This window comes from Geospiza fortis, unplaced genomic scaffold (assembly GCF_000277835.1).
Source record: "Geospiza fortis unplaced genomic scaffold, GeoFor_1.0 scaffold333, whole genome shotgun sequence".
Lineage (NCBI taxonomy): Eukaryota > Metazoa > Chordata > Aves > Passeriformes > Thraupidae > Geospiza > Geospiza fortis.
Genome location: NW_005054347.1, coordinates 3,237,128 through 3,255,019, shown reverse-complemented (window position 1 = coordinate 3,255,019; position 17,892 = coordinate 3,237,128). Strand labels below are relative to the sequence as shown.

At 40.0% G+C, this 17,892-nt stretch overlaps 1 protein-coding gene across 1 annotated transcript in view; it reads left to right on the top strand.

The window, feature by feature from the left end:
• Positions 1–17,399, top strand: part of TESK2 (testis associated actin remodelling kinase 2) — a 68,444-nt gene extending 51,045 nt beyond the window's left edge. The window contains exons 5-10 of the mRNA XM_005423128.3: positions 2,248–2,330; positions 4,256–4,331; positions 5,989–6,072; positions 7,175–7,261; positions 10,694–10,829; positions 12,656–17,399. Of these exons, the coding sequence (XP_005423185.1) occupies positions 2,248–2,330; positions 4,256–4,331; positions 5,989–6,072; positions 7,175–7,261; positions 10,694–10,829; positions 12,656–13,668 (1,479 nt within the window). The 3' untranslated portion in view covers positions 13,669–17,399. The remainder of the gene's footprint in view (positions 1–2,247; positions 2,331–4,255; positions 4,332–5,988; positions 6,073–7,174; positions 7,262–10,693; positions 10,830–12,655) is intronic.
• The last annotated feature ends 493 nt before the right edge of the window (positions 17,400–17,892 follow it).

Genomic DNA, 17,892 nt, shown 5'->3' with positions numbered 1-17,892 from the left:
TCAGTGGGGAAGGGGCTCAGAGCTGTCAGGCAGCATTGATTTAATGTATGATTTATCTAGGAATAACCTACTTGTATAATAGTTCAGTGCTGCACCTGAAAGCTGAGACTGCCTGGGGCTTGGTGGGGGGTAGGATTGTTCAGCTTCAGTTGATGTATCGCTGCCTAACAGGATGAGATTAGATCCTGGTAAGAACCTGAACGAATATTTGCTGTCAGGATGATGTTTCATTTAAGCTTCCTTTTGGTAACAAAGCAGGCTTGTAAATTATTGTGGATCTTAAGATCAGTAGACAGATTTTTAGTTACATTGAAAATAGTTCTTAGTCGGGATGTAAATGTTTCCTCAAAATTTTGGAGATCAGGGATTATTGGAGAATGACAATGATCCATAAAACCCAGAAGGTAAAATTAAGTACTGCTGTCTTGCTTCTCAAAATGAGTAAAATGTAAATAATCAAAGGTATAATGCAAGAAGGAAACCTACATTTCAAAAGTAGTGATTATGAATTATAGATGTTTTTAAAAAAATGTTGAATTAAGAATCAACTTTAGTCACTGAGAAATCTATGGCAGAAAAGTAATTTTTTCTGCCATATTTTTTTCTGAATTTTCTGCCAAATTTTTTTCTGAATTTTTTTCTGCCTAAAATAGTATCAACCTTCTTGAACACTGCAAAATCTTTGGTGTCCTCATGGACTTGCTTCTTTGTGGTACACAATGAAATTCCACTTGTCTGAATCATTTGAGTAAGATTTTTCAGTAGTTTTATCCTTCTCAGTTTTAAGTCCACTTACTGTGACCAAATGTTTAAAGAGAGGCGAGCTGAATGAATGCACTCTTTGATAAAAGATAACAAAGCTCGCAACTGAGAAGCTTTGCTGCTCTTTGGGCAAGCACAGTTGATTTAACTTGGTACATGTTTATGGATCCCTAGACTAACTGTAGTTATTATACTTGAGTCATGCTAAACAAATAAAGCTTTGCATCTCAGGAGCCTGGCATGTGTTTCAAGAGGCTGGCATGCACTTTCTTTACATGATCACAGGAGTGGCTCGCTTAACCTTTTAATTGGCAAGAAGAAAACTCACTTCATGGCCTAAACCACAATCGTCTCTGAATAATGTAAACAGTGATGACCTGAACTTGATCTTTTAGACAAGGGACTCACTTTTCTTGGTAGTTGCATTATACAGACAAGCTAATGCTCTGGGGTCAGTGAGGGGCTTTTGTGTATCCAGGCACAATAAAGGCAGAAAGTGTTTCCTGCTGTTTAGCTAATTAATGCAGGGTACCACCCGGCAGGAGTCGGCAGCGGGTTTGCTGCTCACTGCTCTTGTACTGCCCGCAGGAGGATACAGAACAACACGTGGAAAGGAATGAATTCTCTGTCTTGTTCCATCCATTGCAGGACAGAACAAAATGCAGGGAATCAGCTATCGATTCATTTGGTGAAATGGGAAAAGATGTGGTACTGGAATGGTCAGAGCATATTTCTCAGTGTTGTAAATAAAAAACAAAAAGAAATCGATAATAGCCTGTGTGGGTTGTGATGCTGTTAGAGCACAATTATCTCAGTGTGTCCTTAAGTTGCCCTCCATCCTGACACTGGAGGGCACATCTGAAAGGAAAAGACTGACAGCATTTCCCTATTACTTTTCTCTTAAATCATGTCTTATAATGTACTGTAAAATAAAGAGTTTTGAGACTCTAAAAGCACATATAACTTGGTCACATCTTACATTTTCTGATGGAAGATTTTTGCAAAGCAGCAAGTTCCTTTTCAGTAGTTAATGCAACAAAACATAGGCATTTAGAGTCTGCTCTGATCTTGTATTCTGGTCAGGTACAGGCAAATTGTAAAGAGATAATGTAAGGTGTCATAGTGAACAGCATGCATTGCATATTTGAGCATAAGGGAGCTAAATCATCTTAATTCTTGTTAAAACCTAGCGGGGTATGTGCTGCTTGTGGCTGCCTGCCTTCCTTCTCAGCAAGTTTTTAAGTGGATTATTAGCTAAGTGGAAGGCTGTTTGCAGCATCTTAAGTTTGATAGACATGTGATTGTGCAGGGGGAGGGTGGGGGAAAAGGGTTGTTGCTCTCAGACAAAAGCTTCTCATAGATGAATATCTTCCAAACTATATTTGTAGTCTTGTTTTATCTATTTTTAATCTGGAATGTTACAGAGGTTTCATGCCCAGATAATAACTCTTCTGTTTGGTTTTTGTTTTGTTTTTTTTTTTCCAGAACTGTTTAATCAAACATGATGAGAACGGATACTCAGCAATAGTTGGAGACTTTGGTTTAGCAGAGAAAATTCCTGATCACAGGTATGTGAGCTAATCTAAATGAAGTGAGAGCTGTAATACAAATGCAGGCCAGAAGCCCTTGTGAGCCAGATCCCTGAGACTGTTATTGCACTCTGGTACAGAATTTTCAAAAAGTACCCTCAGTCTTCAGTCTGGAACTGCAGGCTGGATAGCCAAAATGTTCCAGCCTTAATTACTGTCCATTTTGATGTTTAGTGGTGATATTTATTCTTCTCAAATCTTCCAAGCACTAAAGGATTTGCTCAAGCTTTTTAGTAGATCGTTTAAGGTGGTACATGGGAATTTTGTGTTTAAAAAAACCCAAACCACAAAGCAAACACAATAATTAAAAATACTGTCCAGCATTCTGGATTGGGATGATTTTGTAATAAATGTCATTTGTTGATTTCAAGCAACTTTAGCTTCTTTGCACTTTCATAAACAATATTCATTGTCATTCCAGCATCATTCTTATTTAACCTCTGGGTTAGTTTTTATGATCCAGGATTATAACAGAGTAAAATAAAATTATTAAATTACTGCCTAACAGTAGCTTATAATTTTCTTTTCCGTACGATGAAATTATAATCTTAACCCATTTGAGGAATGCACAGGAGACTGTCACAAGCTATTGTCACAATTGAAAATAGTCCTTTTGTCATCCCTCCATTAGAGAGATCAAGGAACAAGGATGTCATTGTTCTCTCTGTATATTGACTTGTGTATTGCAGAGTATTCTGACTGTGAAATGTGCTGTCAGATTTTCTCCAGTGTGTGCTTCTGCATAAAATAAATAAAAGCCTTCCAGCATTTCTGACTGCAAAAAAACCAATAAAAGTTGATCTCAGCTCTGCACAGTTTTTAAACTGCACATATCCTAAAACCATACATTGAGAGACCTGAAGGCTTGCATTAATATTGGTGAAATATTGGGTCTAAAAGCTTAACAAAGTGAACATCTTAATTTACAAACTACTGATAAGTACAGCCAAGTCTGTCTTGTAGCTGCTATGGAGCACCCTGTGAGGTGCTGAAAGCTTCAGCTGTATTCAGGTGAACCCATCGCAAAATCAGGAAGGCACTACAGGTGCCTTAAGGTGTCCTTCATGCTCAGCTTTGAGATGCCCTGAAAACTGAGATTACAGTTAAGGTAGCTTGAGACTAAAGCCAACAACATAATAGAATTGCTACTATTATAACATAATTTATATTATATAATTATATAATTATATAATTATATAATTTATATTAGATAATATTATAACATAATAGAATTGCACTATTAGCCACTATTTTGTTTTGATCTGGTTTTACCTCCATTTTCAAAAGCAGCTTTGTCCTTTCCAGTTTGCTGGTAACAAGCCATGCTACTTTAAGACCTTCAGAGGCCTTTTCTTTTTTGAATAGATATTCCCTCAAGACCAGCTGGGTGACAGGCTGGAGCCTTTCTTAAGGCCCCAGTATTCAGCTTTATGGATACTGCAGGTTTTTCAAATTGGGTCTATTCTGATGACTCTTAATTTTTCTATACTAAAGGATTCATCTGGTCCATCTTGATTTTTAATTTTTTTAAATACAGTTTTTAAATCTTTATTATTTTAATAATAAATAAGTTTGACTTCATTTAGAGCTGCATATACATCTAGGGATGGATACCTGCATGTCTTGCTAGATGAATGGAGAGCTTGGCATCTAGCCCAAAACTGATGTCCACAAACCTTTTTATGTATAGATGAAGGAGCCAACTCTGCCAACAGTTAGGCAATAAAAACTATTGAACAGCTGTGACCTTAAAATAAAACATTCTTTTAAAGTAGCTGGACGCTTTAAACTGGAAATAAAATATGAGTTATTGATTGCGAAAGTTAGTAGCAATGCTTGAGCATTTAATGATTCTTCCTTCTCTCCCACCACCCCCCATCCCTATCTATCCCACATTTATATAGTGAGAAGTTACCAGTTGTGGGTTCACCTTTCTGGATGGCACCAGAAGTTCTCAGAGATGAGCCCTACAATGAAAAGGTAAGTACATAATATAAATGCAGTTAGTTGTCAAATGTTTTTTCTTCTGTAGCAGTATGCAAGATTTAGAATTTCCATCATATTAAAACTATCGTTATTTTCACTTGTGATGTTTCTGTACTCGGTAACAGAAACAGACTAAGGGAGAGTGAGAATTACATAGCTAATATTTGTAATTCATGGGGTTTAATCTTATATGGAACTAGAATTGGCTTTATGATTGTTCTGTTATGCTATTTCCATTCTGAAATACCCCATAAACCTAAATATAGTAATGTTTTGTTGACCTAATACAATTTAGTTTAACGAAGTCTGAGAAATGTAGCAAAGTTGCTTCTGTGACTGTACAGTAGTGAAACCTGGGTAGAAGTAAAAGGTCTGTATGTAAACTTGCACAATTCTCTGTGTGTGTGTATATATATATCTATATTTATGTATGTGTGTGTGTGTATAAATATAAAAATAAACCAGCATGTCTTAAGGTGAGATACCTTGATAAGACAAAATGTTCTCCAAAGGTATTTCCAAGTTTTCCTGTTTGTGTCATTGGGGAATGTTTCTTTCAGAGGAGGATCAGGTCACACTGGGTTTTAGAAGTGGTGTTTTCAATCAGTCTCTTCTTTACACAGGATTTTGTCTCCATTACTTCAGCTCTGCCAGTGCATCTTTTATGTGGTAAAGGCCACATCCTGTACCTCTCTACATCTAGTAGTTAATAATCTGTTTAATTGGTGGTACTTTTAACTTGCAGGAAAGCAGTAACTACCTAAGTAATGAATGTAATAATTACCATTTCAAAGCTTTTTAAAGAGTTTAATTGACATTAATAATAATAAAGTACCCAAATCTATGATGCCACATTCCTCATTGACCCTACCATGGGGAGGACTAAAGACGGATCAGATGTCATACCTCATCAGCATGAAAGGTGACATATAAACAAACCTGATAAGGGATGAGGGATTCATGCTTCTGCCCTGTAGATTTGTCTTCCATGTTTTCCTGAATTTTATTACCTGAGAAATTCAGGTGGGTGGAAATGTGAGGAACTGTGCAGCTCCAGAGGTAGTCAGATAAGTGCTTACTAAACGTCATGGAAATTAAACCTGATATACAGTGCTGCTAGATAGCTCAAGCTTTGGGAAGACAGTTTCTCCAGAGGTACTGAACTGAGAAGAGGAAAATGTAATTTTTCTTAAAAGTGGCATTAATGTTCTGACGAGGCTGTGAATCATGTATTCTAAACCTGTTTTTCTAACCACAGCGATATATGGGCATGTCATGTTTTGGCTATGTTTTTAATTATTCCCATGTGTAGGACATCAGATGGAACTTCACTATTCTTTGTGCAAGGAAGGATTTTTAAATTTTTTTTAATTTTTGCATTGCTGAATTAAGAGTGGTTTAGGTTTGTTTTTTTTTTTTCCTCTTGAAAGAATTTTAAGTTTATCATTGCTATTTGTACAACAAGAATGCTTTCTGTGAGCATGGGTTTCTTCACATGGCAAATGTTAGCTTTAATGCAGTTGCTCAGTGTTTGTGGTGGTGTTTAGTTGTTTCATGATAGCCATTTGGGGTAAGGAGAAACTCAGTGGCAGATAAGAACGCTGAGCATTCATAGCTGAACCATGTGTCTATTAAATTTTTTCTCTCTCAGGCAGATGTGTTCTCCTATGGCATAATTCTGTGTGAGATTATAGCAAGAATACAGGCAGACCCAGACTATCTCCCTCGCACAGAGGTAAGTGGCTGTGTTTATAACATTGGTGGGAGGTGGTGAGTCTGCCATGATAACAGCTCAGCCTTTAGAACTTCTGCCACTGCTGTCAAAGATAGGATGAATAGGTGTGACATTAAAATAGCCTGTAAAAAGCTTTTGCTCTTTATGCTGTTATTGTAGGAAGCTCCATTGAAGACACTTTCTCAGAGACTTTGTGCAGCTGCAATCCTCATGGGAATCCTTTCTGCCCCTAACTGGCAGGACATCGAGAGCATTGCAATGCAAACTCTTCCTTTTGTGGAGTGATAGCTCATGTAGACTTCTTGCCAGGTTCACAACAAGACATTTTGGCATTCTGTATGCATTAAGCAGCCCCCTCCTTGTGAAAGGGGCAGGAGCTGTGTTAACAGCAGCTAAAATAAGTTAACCCTTATTTTTGTGTGAACTCAGCTGAGCACAGTGGATCTGAGCTATAATTGACTAACTGAAGCTAATTTTTTTTTTCTTTATTCATCCCATCTACAGGGAAGCTTTTGACCCTTCTGGGGTTACTCCAAATTGTGTATCCCTCTCCATTTCTGAAAATGGAAACTTTCTTAAGTCTCAGACTGCAATAAATGAAAGATTCTTTTTTAGTCTGCCCTTCAGATTTTATAGACATGCACTTAAAGAACTGGATAATTTGTATTACCAGTCTACCATCCACTGAAAAGTTAGCAGTTTTAACTGATACATTTCCATCCTAGCAAAGCCTCTGGTTTTGGAGTGGGCTGTTAATTTGCACTATGAAAATCACTACAGTGAAACATCATAGTATATGGTATTTCCAAATCCACACGGGCAGCATTTCAAGTGCAATGGATTGCATTTGAGTCCAGGAAGAAGGATGGGTTTTGATGTCAGCCCATTCTCTTACAGCTATCCTGTATCAGTAATCCCCACTGGGGATGCTGCAGTTTGGAGTGTGCATGAAGTTTTCTCAAACTCCTCTGTTATGTGGCTGCTGAGAAGGGTGTTCATGGTTATTCCTGATAATTTCACATAGGGACCTCCTAAAAGAAGATGCTTTGAACTAGATAGAAGACCTCATTTATTTCTCTACACTTTGTTGTCGTTTGTACAGAACTTTGGATTAGATTATGATTCCTTCCAGCACATGGTGGGAGACTGTCCTCCTGACTTCCTCCAGCTGGCCTTCAACTGCTGTAATGTGAGTATCTTATTTGAAGGGGAGAGGCCTAAACTGGAGTTCTCTAAATTCCTCTGGCTTTTGAAGATAAAGCTTAAAGCATTTAAGAAGAGACTTGAAGAGCCTACCTCTAGAAGCAGTGTACCTTCTGACAGCCCAGGAAGTCCCTTTCAGTTTTTATAATCCTTCCTCTTGCTCAAAGGTCTGTCCCGTGTTTCTGCAATTCTGTGTTCTGTCATGCCAAACAAACAGGTCTGGCACACTGAACAGCTTCTTGCATGCTGCTCAGGCTGACTATAACCAGTTGGATGCCATTGACACTGGCTAACCCTCGGGCTGACAAAATCCAGCTGCTGTTTTGTGCAGACCTACTAAGCTATGAAGGAAGGACTGAGTTGCTGTTACAAACAGAGGGGACAAACAAATCAAGACCAGGCATTAAACTATTTTGAAGCGTCTGTATGATGCCTTTTGGAAAAGGGGTTTGACATCCAAATGCTTAGCCTGTGTCATAAAATCCAAACTGTGACTGAAATGATTTAATATCTGTAAGGCTATAGGCCATGTGCTGTATGGAGAAAATTTTCTGGCAATTATTCAAGTAAAATTGTGATAGTAGATACCTTCCTGGCTCCTTATTGTGAAAACTTCAGGGCAGTGGATCTCTTCTGCTGGTTATCCTGTAACAGAGTTACTAGTACCAATGTATAGTAAACCAGTTATATAAAATAAGAGAACCTGAGCTTCCACCACATTCAGCTGATGTTGGAAATGTCCAGTTTGCTCAACTTAAGTAGAGGCAACTTTAAAAAATTTTACTGCACAAAACTTGGCCCTGGATTCACAACCAGGCTGTGCTGGAACTGATGCCAGCATTGTGTCCAAGTGAGTGCTTTTAAGAAGTCTCATCTCTTTGTGCTTTTGGTGGTTATTTTTGACCTGATGCCTCTCTTTACTTTGTATTGGTACAATAGCCCATGCTCAAGGAGAGAGTGGTATAAAGGTGAGAATGGGGGCAGTGACTGCTGCTGTTGGCACCACATAGCATAATTTAATTTTTAAAATGTTTGTGGAACATATTATGGATGAGCTACTTAACTCCTCTTTTATTTCTCCTTAGTACAGCAGAGTTTGCTTTACCTGGTTAGGGGCACATCTCACTCATATTTCTGAAGCTCTTTGATTACATGAGCACTAAAGGGTTTGGTTAGAGGTAGGATTTGACTTTGGAAAGCTCAGCTCCCACCTGCAGACTCCAGAAATGGTATTGCATCCAAACACATGATGCATGATTCCAAGCAATTTTTCAGCTCAGAAATTCAGAGTAGAGCTTCTCATGAAGGAAGGGACAGTGACCTTATATTCTCATGTAAAATTTGGTGTGCTCAGGGTTTTCTCCTGCTCATTATTGTCAATTGCAGCTTCCTGTATAATAAATGTCCCTTTGCTGAATTGAAATGGAAATTACTGTCTTGTGATCTGGCCATTAATATGCTGATTTCAGTGTGGGGCATGCTGGAGTTCACATACCACTCACCTAGGAGAAGGGAAATGGAGTAACAGATAAGGCTTTCTTATATTTTCCTTCAGCATGCTGTGCCCCTCAGTAAGAGGTGATCAGTGTGGTAATTTCCTCTGAGACATGGACATATATGTACCTTTTTATTATGTAATAGGTCAACAAGGTGTGAACTGTATAGCCCAGCTGAACTAATGTGCAAAGCCCTGGGATTTTCTACAGCCAGGAAATATGTTCTAAGGCACCCTAAGAAAACCAGTAAAAACTGACATTTATGAGTGGATTAAAATTTAACTTACTGTTATAAAGTGTGGGGGTTTGTAAATAAGCACCTGTAAGAACCCAACAATTATAAGCTTACTTGTGGGAATATTTAATAAATGTAATCATAAATGATCATGCAAAAAGCTTACCAGGATGAGCTAAGCTGTTGGCAACTGCTGCTTCAAGAAGGAACCTTCTCTTCCATTTGAGCAGAATCTGGACTGCTCAGGGATGGAAGAGGCAAACACTGCTCTGAGTAACTTTGCCATTGCTGCTCTTGTCTTGGATCTTACCTAGCACGAATTAAAATAGCCAGAGAGCTCTTTTTACTTCCTCTAACTTCCTGTAGCTTGCAACAGCTCCATAAGATTCCCAAATTAGTAAGTTTGTCAGAGTACAGTGTGTGCTTCAGTGTTGCCCCTGCCCTACTATTTCAGTGAGACAGGGAATGCAGAAAAATATTTTCCAATGCCAGTAAATTCCAGCTGCTGCTTTAGAACAGTTTTCTTGCTGCTGTTGAGTTCTTCAAGTGTGGTTTCTTTGTTTGGTTTTTGTTACTGTTCATAGGAATTTTTAGCACTTTTCCCCTTGTGCTAGAAGGTGTTCTGGCATTGCTGATCATACCAGTTGTCTTCAGAAAAATCCATCTCAAACAACCTGCAGGGCAGTATCAGGGAGGTCTTTGGGGTTTGTTGTGTACAAAGCACTACTGTTCCCATTGCAGAGGTGGGATCTGTCTGGGCTTGTCCACTCTGAGAAAGCCTTTAGCAGGCTGGAAACAGCAATCAGGTCAAGCAGAATCGTTTTTATTACTAGAATAAAGTTAACTTTAGGCTGCTGAATTAGATGTTGCTACATAACAGTGGTGAAGCCTGTGACATGTATACAGTCAATGCTCAAAATTATGAAATGCTTTCAAAGTTACTGCTTAAAGGAAGCTGCTTGCCCTGTGGTACAATTTTAGTGTTGGACTTTGTTTAGAGATCTGTATCTGCTAGAGTGAATAAATAAACATGTACTGAGAAATACAGACTAATACATATTGATGAGCAGGGAGAATATTTTACCTGGGAAAGATGGATTTTTCTTTTTCCTAATTTATAGCTTTGTCAAATTATATAACCACCCTTGCTTCCTTACAAGATAGACCAGTACACTGAGTAGTATGTCTAATTAACAGATGGAAAAATACAACATTTTCAGCTTTAAGATCAGCAGTGCCATTTAGGTGTTTTAATTAAAGCCACAAGGAGATGATGGAATAATTACAATCTTTTAAAGACTGACATAGCCATATTGTTTTGTGCAATCCGTTTGAAATAACATTCGTACATAATCTCTGTTTGATAACCAGAAAGAAATCCTGAACTATCCAAACTGTTTCCAGCAAACCAACCAACCCCCCTCACAAGCCATGAATCTGGCAGTTTCTCACCTTTTAAATTTAAAATTTTTCCTTTTCATAGAATATTTACAAATTGATGATTAAATGTGAGAGGCGTAATAGAATACTGCTTTTCCCCTTCTTTCTGTAGGTTTTTTTGCAATGACACTTAAAACCATTTTGAATTTCCTCAGTTTCCTCAGCTTGTCCCTCTCTCTGTCCACTGTGTAAGCAGAATAGCTTGGACAAACCTACATGGACTTATTTGATTTGTGTGCATTCACAGATGGATCCAAAGTTGCGTCCTTCATTTGCTGATATTGTCAAAACACTGGAGGAAATGTTAAACCGCCTTAGAAATGAAGACTCAGAGAGAGACAGAAAGTTCGTGAACCTTGACAACAATGAAAGAAAACCAAAAGGTAAATGTCTGTATTGCACAAACATTGCTGGGTGCTCACAGCAAGAGGAAGAAAAGCTTCATATTTTGAAAACTGATTTTTGGCTATACATGGTTTTATTTACGGTTTATGAATGATTTTACACAAACCCTGAAAATTATTCTGGAGCAATGCTCTATGCTTTGCATTGTGGAATGTCCTTTGGTGAAAAAAACAGCTAACTGTTTCTTAAAGTGATAAAAGTCTGTCCTCAAGATCTTGAGAGGAAATTTAGAGTTCATTTGGGAATGGGTTTGTAAATTGCTGATAGTATATGAAAACCCATAAATTTTTGATTTATTGCTGCTTTGTACATATACATAATTTCTTTGGTGTATGTACTTGTAATATTTAGAGGCTTCTTAAATTCCTTCAGGAGGAAGAGCACAGAAGATGCAAGAGTATTATAAAGTACCTAGAAATACTCTGAAAGACGAGAAAAGATGAATCCCAGGTCTGCTTGGGAATGTTTGCCTTGAAAGGTTTTCTCTAAAGCTGTCTGGTGCCACCTGGTGTGGGGAGCAAACACTTGTAGCCTGGGCTGGATTCTGACTTGGGTGTTTTATGTTAGTACACTTCTGGCATTAGAAACTTAAGAGTACTTTAAAATAGTTTCTTATATTATGTGGATATACCAATATGCAACATATAGACATAATTTATAGACATAATTATTGATCTGTAATATAGTTGTAGATTGAAATATTTTTTCTCTATGTCAAACCACATAGAGTTAATGCATGTGGTAGTTCTCCCACACCTGGAAAGCATCTAAAAGAGGTGTGAGTTTAAAAGGAAGTTTGTTTGTTTGTTTGTTTAGGGTTTTTTGTTTGGGTTGGGGTTTTTCTTTTGGTGTTTGGTTTTTTTTTTAATGGCATTCCCCCTTGGGGTACATGTACAAAACAAGTACTTCTCAAAGAAGCATTACATGCTGTTCTTTGACTTGCATAGTCTTTCCTACATGGAATGGCTATAGTCTAAACTGTGACAGTATTTAAAGGGAAAAATGAAAATCCATGTGCTTATTCTGGAAATGGTAGTCAAAAGGAGATATCACTTCTTTATACCCATTTGTTATTGCTTTCTAACATGGCTCTTCAGAGGCACCTTGAGAGCCCATGACAGATGCATGTTCCAAACACTTGGGGAGTTAACATCTACCAGTTTCTCATCCTAAGCTAGTGATACACCTTTGATTTAGTAATGTGTGTGTGTGCAGTGGGTGCAAATACACAGGCATATGTACAACTTTTAAACTCTTATTCATTAGGGTCAGACTCTCATATATCTCCAGTTTTGTATTGGATAATGTACTGAAAGAAGGCTGGGATAGAATGACTTAAAATCTGCATGGTACAAGGAGAGACTTTTTTTGTCTTAGACATTTCCCATCAGGGTGAACAAGTGCCAATTTCTTTGGCAACTATGTTTTGTACTGGTTCTCTTTTGTGGTCAGTAGCACCACAGACCCTGGGCAACCTCTGCTGGAAGCCAGGATGATAAATCTAGAAACATGCAAATTGTTCTTCTCCAACACCATCCTGTGCCATCTCTGCTATGGCACTGTACTGGCAGCAAGGAGGTTTGCAGGGGCCCTAAATACACTGAGGAAAAGAGAAGAGAATGGTGTGCTTGTGTTTATGCAGCAACTTAAAAGGAAGGAGCAGACATGTGCTTATGAAACACCATTTGGAATATCAGAAACACAGCTTTTTTCTTTACAGTGGTCACGAAGGCTCTGTGAGAGAGCAGGTGCACAGCTATACGGAGCTTCTTTAAGCTAACAGTGTTTCTCTTTTTCTACTCAGGATCAATTGACAAAGGACCAGGAGTAAAACGTTTGAGTTCCTTGGATGATAAGATCCCGCCCAAGTCACCCCGTCCGCGTCGGAATATCTGGTTGTCGCGCAGCCAGTCGGATATCTTCTCTCGCAAACCTTCCCGGAAGATCAACGTGCAGGACCCCTACTACACACCAAGCAAAGGCTTAGGCCGGAAAGTTAACCCCTTCAGTGCCCGGGAGGACCTCAAGGGGGGAAAGATCAAATTCTTTGACATGCCAAGCAAGTCTGTGATTTCCCTCGTGTTTGACTTGCATTCTCCAGAGGCAGGTGGAGGCCTGAAAGCCAGCCAGTCCCAGTTCCGGCAGGCGTATAGCACAGACTGGCAAGACCTTTCCCTTCTTCCTGGGAGGAGATGCAGATCGCTTCCACTCTCTCCTGAATTACCACACAAGGAATATGGCCTGTGTGGGGGACTGTCTTCAACTGTTGGCAGGTGTGACCCAGCCCAGTTAGGTGCAGAGGTTCGGCAAAAACTCTTGAGTAGCACTAAATATGGTGTGTCAGAGATTCCCCCCTTTCACGCCAAGCCTCACAGAACAGAGTTTCTTCTTGCACCAGGACAAGAAGAGGATATGGACTGTTCAGATGGGCCAGTGGCCCAGGAGGAAAATGGGTTTTGCCCTGTTGAGAACACATGTGGAGATCCAGCATGTGATCAACCATTAGTGCTGGCCCAGTCCGGGCCACTATCTTACAAAAAGCTCCCAGTTGAGAATTCAGTGAACTCTGAGGGACGTGGCTCCCCACAAGTGTTTGCAGGTTGTCTCCCTTCTGAAGAGATGGAGGTAGAAGATGACCTACTGAAAATTACGCTGTTAGAGCCTACAAAGCCTCTGTTCAGTGTTAGTCCTCCCACCGAGCTGAAGAGAGAGGCATGGCCCTTCAGGGAGCAGGATGGGGAGAGTCCTGCCCTGTTGTCTCAGACCTCCTCCAACATCTCAGCAAGTGGCAGCACAAAGTCAGCTTGTGACATATGAAGAGAGGGCTCAAACTGAATGTGTCCTTGAGTTGTTCCCAGTTGCTTAAACTAAGCTTTTCTGCAGTGCTGGGCTTCACATCTGAAAGAGACTCAACAAGCTGGCTGTAGGACAGATAGCTGCAGACATTGTCTGAAGAGACTGATCATTTTATAAAACCTTACTTCAAATTGTGCTTATTCCCTTTCCTGATTTAAATTAGGAGGGGGAACTACTCCAGCCAGAATGGCTATGTGGGTTCCACAGCCCTTCCTGGAGGCAGCAGCCAGAGCAGGCACCATTAAACAGTGTGACCTGGATTTCCAGTATGGGGCATTTTAAGGTCTTAAGCTCCATGTAGAGTAGAAAGAATGACCTTTAGATTTTTCCCTCTTCCTCTAACTGAACATCTGCTCTAAGCCACTGCATATTTTTCATTAACATTCTGCATCAGTGCACCTGAGTCAGAGCCTGTGTTTCCAAAACAGGCACAGAAGTCTTTCTGAGCTATGTTGAGCAGATAGGAATGCTCTCTAGTCCCAGAGCTGCTTTAAATGCTGTTGTAGCATTAAACAAGCTCTTCTTTCAAAAGCAGCAAAAACAAAACCCCTCATGCTGGTCACAATCTGCAGGCTGAGTCACATGACGAGTACTTTGTGATTAACAAGAAGAATCTGTTCCCTGGTGTTTCATTTTCCCTTGGGATTTAGTAATGATGTTTAATACATTTGTGCAGGGAAGCTCACTTCCTTGTACAGCTCTTTATGTACCTCAGCCCAAATGTGGAGGAAGATTTGCCCAGGGCACAGAGAAGCATATTCCAGGCATTGCCATTTCTGGGCTTCTGAAGAAACTGCTCCTGAAAGTACCAGCTGTACTGAGCTTTTGGCAGGGGGTGGGCCCTTATCTCTGAAGAGCTGAGTGGACATCATGATCTGTTTCTGCAGAATAGCTAAATACAGTAGCTACATCACAATTGACTATTATCACTAAGCTAGAAGGGTCACATTCACCTCCCTCTCTGGTACAGCATCCCATGTCACTGATTTCAATGATGGCTCCTCACTAGCCTGCTTGGCAGAGGACAGGAATCTCCCGCTGTTGACAGCAGCGTTGTAGCCCCACAAGTGCTCTTGGAGAGGACAGCTCACAGGAGGGCTTTGAATTGTCAAACTGAAGAAAATTAGCTTGTCCTAAATTGACTTTTTGTTTCCTCTACAGAAAGACGCTGCTGTCTTTATTGGTTTCTCCTGTCACTGAATAGGATGATCTTTTTATTATTGTTTTTTTTTACTTCCCTTGACCAGCGGGTACCTGTGAAAGAAGCAGCAACATGAGCTTTAATGCTGCTTGCTGGAACCATCATCAGCAATCCTTGCTCTGGGATGCAGTGTATGGGAAAGCTCATTCTGTGACATTTGTGCAACATCCTGCCCTTTTCCACTATCATCATCCTAAAAAACATGGGATTTTTAAAATTTTATTTTATGGGGTTTTTTTAACCTATATTATCCTTCCTAAGTGAGGTAAACTTGCTGAGCAGATGGTGATGCAGCAGAGTCCAGATTTTCATCCAGGTAGCCTGTTACCCTCTTTCTGCTCTCTTGTAAGTCTGGATAGTGTAAGCAAGTCTCTGATGGAAGCCAGACTATTTCTACTCTTCTCCCATCTCAAAGAAAGGATGGAGAAAGCCTTAGTTCTTTCTTGGCTGGGATGTGTATCTTTCCTGAGGTGTAGGTAGCTATTCTATGAGTTACAGCTGTGACTTCCTCTAGTGAAGTGTGTTAACCTGGGCAGTTCTCCCTTTGCAGTGGCTGTTGTGAGTGAAAGGAGATGCCCAGTGTTGCTGAGTTATTTAATACAGCCCATGCCAGATTAGGAAGCTGTTGGCAGCTTGAAAGAGAAAATGCCTGTGCTCACTAAGATCACCCCTTTTGGCCCACACCTCTCTGCCTCTTGAAGGTGCTGATCTGCAGAGTAGTCTCTGTCTTCTGTGTGGGTGTGTAACTTTGAGGACAGAGAAACACCAGAACTCTCAGTTGCCTGCCTGGTGCCTGCTTGCTTTTTTTTTTTTTTTTTTTTTTTAAATCTTTTTATCTTTGCTACAGCTGTATCTTCTGGGAGGGAAACCATCAGCACCAGCTTCTGTTGTCACAAGATGCATTTAGGTGTGTGACTTCAGACAAAGAAGCAATAATGAGTAGTTTACTTTTGGATCACCAGGCTGAGGGAAGGTGCCCAGCAGCCTGACCGGAGAGCACACGCACACCTCTGGCTGCCCTGGGGCTCCCGTGAGCGAGCCCTGGCTGTCAGTGCTGAGCCTGGGAGCCCTCCCTGACACTGACTGCAAAGCTTGAGCAGTCGGCTTGGGGTACCCCAGGGCACCCACTGCAGTGACCTCACTGATCTCTTACACTGCTGTCTTTACGACGTTTCCCTGCCCTGAACAGCTCTTACAAAACAGCAGAGCTAAAACTTTATTTTCTTAAATGTCCGCTCTAAGCACAACCAATTGACATGCATTGGGCACAGCTATCAACATTTCTGGCTCTTGGTACTGAGGTGGAGATGTCAGAAACAGAAATGCCAAGGAGTAGCAGCTCAGGCCTTTCCTGGATTGGTCTGCATGGGAAGAGGCACGTGTATGAAACTGGAGTCAAAGGTCATATAAAAAATTGCAAAGTGGTTGCTGAAACCCAAGGATGCAGTTGGAACTCACAACATCTCATCCCTTTGGCTGGATAAAGCTGAATCTAGGCTGCACCTAGTAATTCCTAGGTTGTGTGCCTACTGAGGTTGCTTTTCTACAGAGGGCCATTTTCTGACAGCTACTGATAAACACAAATTTGAACACGTGGTCAGCAAACTCCTTGTTTTATGGTGACGTGACAAAGTTTTATCGTGATTGGATTTTTCCGTGATTTTGACTTTACAGGAGCAGTTCTTGCTCTTTTAAAGTACTTTCTACACATTGCTACACATCTCCCTGAAGAGATCAAAGATGTTTTTAATTCACTTTAAATCTATGTTGAGTTCAATTAAATGTCTGTTATAAGCTATTTTTGTTGTGGTTGCAGGTTGATAAAATGCAGCCAGGAGAGTGCATGTGAATTGCTGCCCCTCAAAAGCAGCACAGCCAAGGGGCTGTAGCAGACTTGTACTTGTTGGAGAGGCATTGATGTATTATGTGTAACAGAACATTGGTATTTTTTGCCAGTACAACTAAAGACACTTGAATAATTCCTGTTTGCACTTAATGCTATTGTTTATATTGCATGTCACTACATTTCTATGCAAAACAAATAACCTTTTTTTTTTTGGGAGGAGGGGCAGCCAGATATTTGATTAAGTATAAAGATCTTTGCGAGATGATCTATTTTCGTATTTATGAAGGAGTTTTACGTCTTAATATTTTGCAGTCTGTAAATAGCTGAACTTGTAATTAAAGGCTTAGGAAGAAGTTTGTAGCCTGTGTATAATAGTAAGTTAACACTGCCAGAAAAAAAATCTTTGCGAAACAACTTTTCTAATATTGCGGATATTTATGAATATGTAAAGAAAGCACGTCTTGTTTTTATGTTGATTGACCTTCTGACTTTTTTGAACTATAGAAATGGTGTATGTTTTATTGGAACTGCAATAAGAAGTAACCAAAGATGAATCCACTTAAATATTTTCATAATTTTTTTCTTGGTCAGGTTTTGTAAACTTTCCCAACTTGCTTTCAAAATAAAAATGAAATCAAGTCCTGAGTCTTGTGATTAAGAAGACAACTGCTTTAAGTTAAAAAAGCTGGCTCGAATGCTTACTTGAAATAGAAATGCCATTGATACCTGGATTGAGATTGTATTTGCTATTACTCAGTGCTGAGTTATACCCAAGGAAAACTCATCCTCAGTAAATGTTATTTCTCTCCTGTATCTCATTGAAAAGTTCCACTATTGAATCCATGAGACTCAAGGATTTTTTTTTTCTGCTCTGGCTGTATCTTGTCAGCTACCAGATAAGATGGCTTTTGATAGTAGCCTGCAGGGTGCTTGCCATGGTGGCTGCTCTGTTCTAGCCCTAATTAGCTTCAGTAGCACAGGAAGCTGTGCAGTTTCTCAGGATCCCATATCTGGCTTTCAAGCCCCACTGCCTCTGCCCTTGGAACAAGTCTGAGGCCCCGCTCTGGCTTGGTTCTGCATGCAGTTAGCCGGCTCTAGAATCAGCACATTCCCATGTGTGAGGAATTTTCTCTTTCCC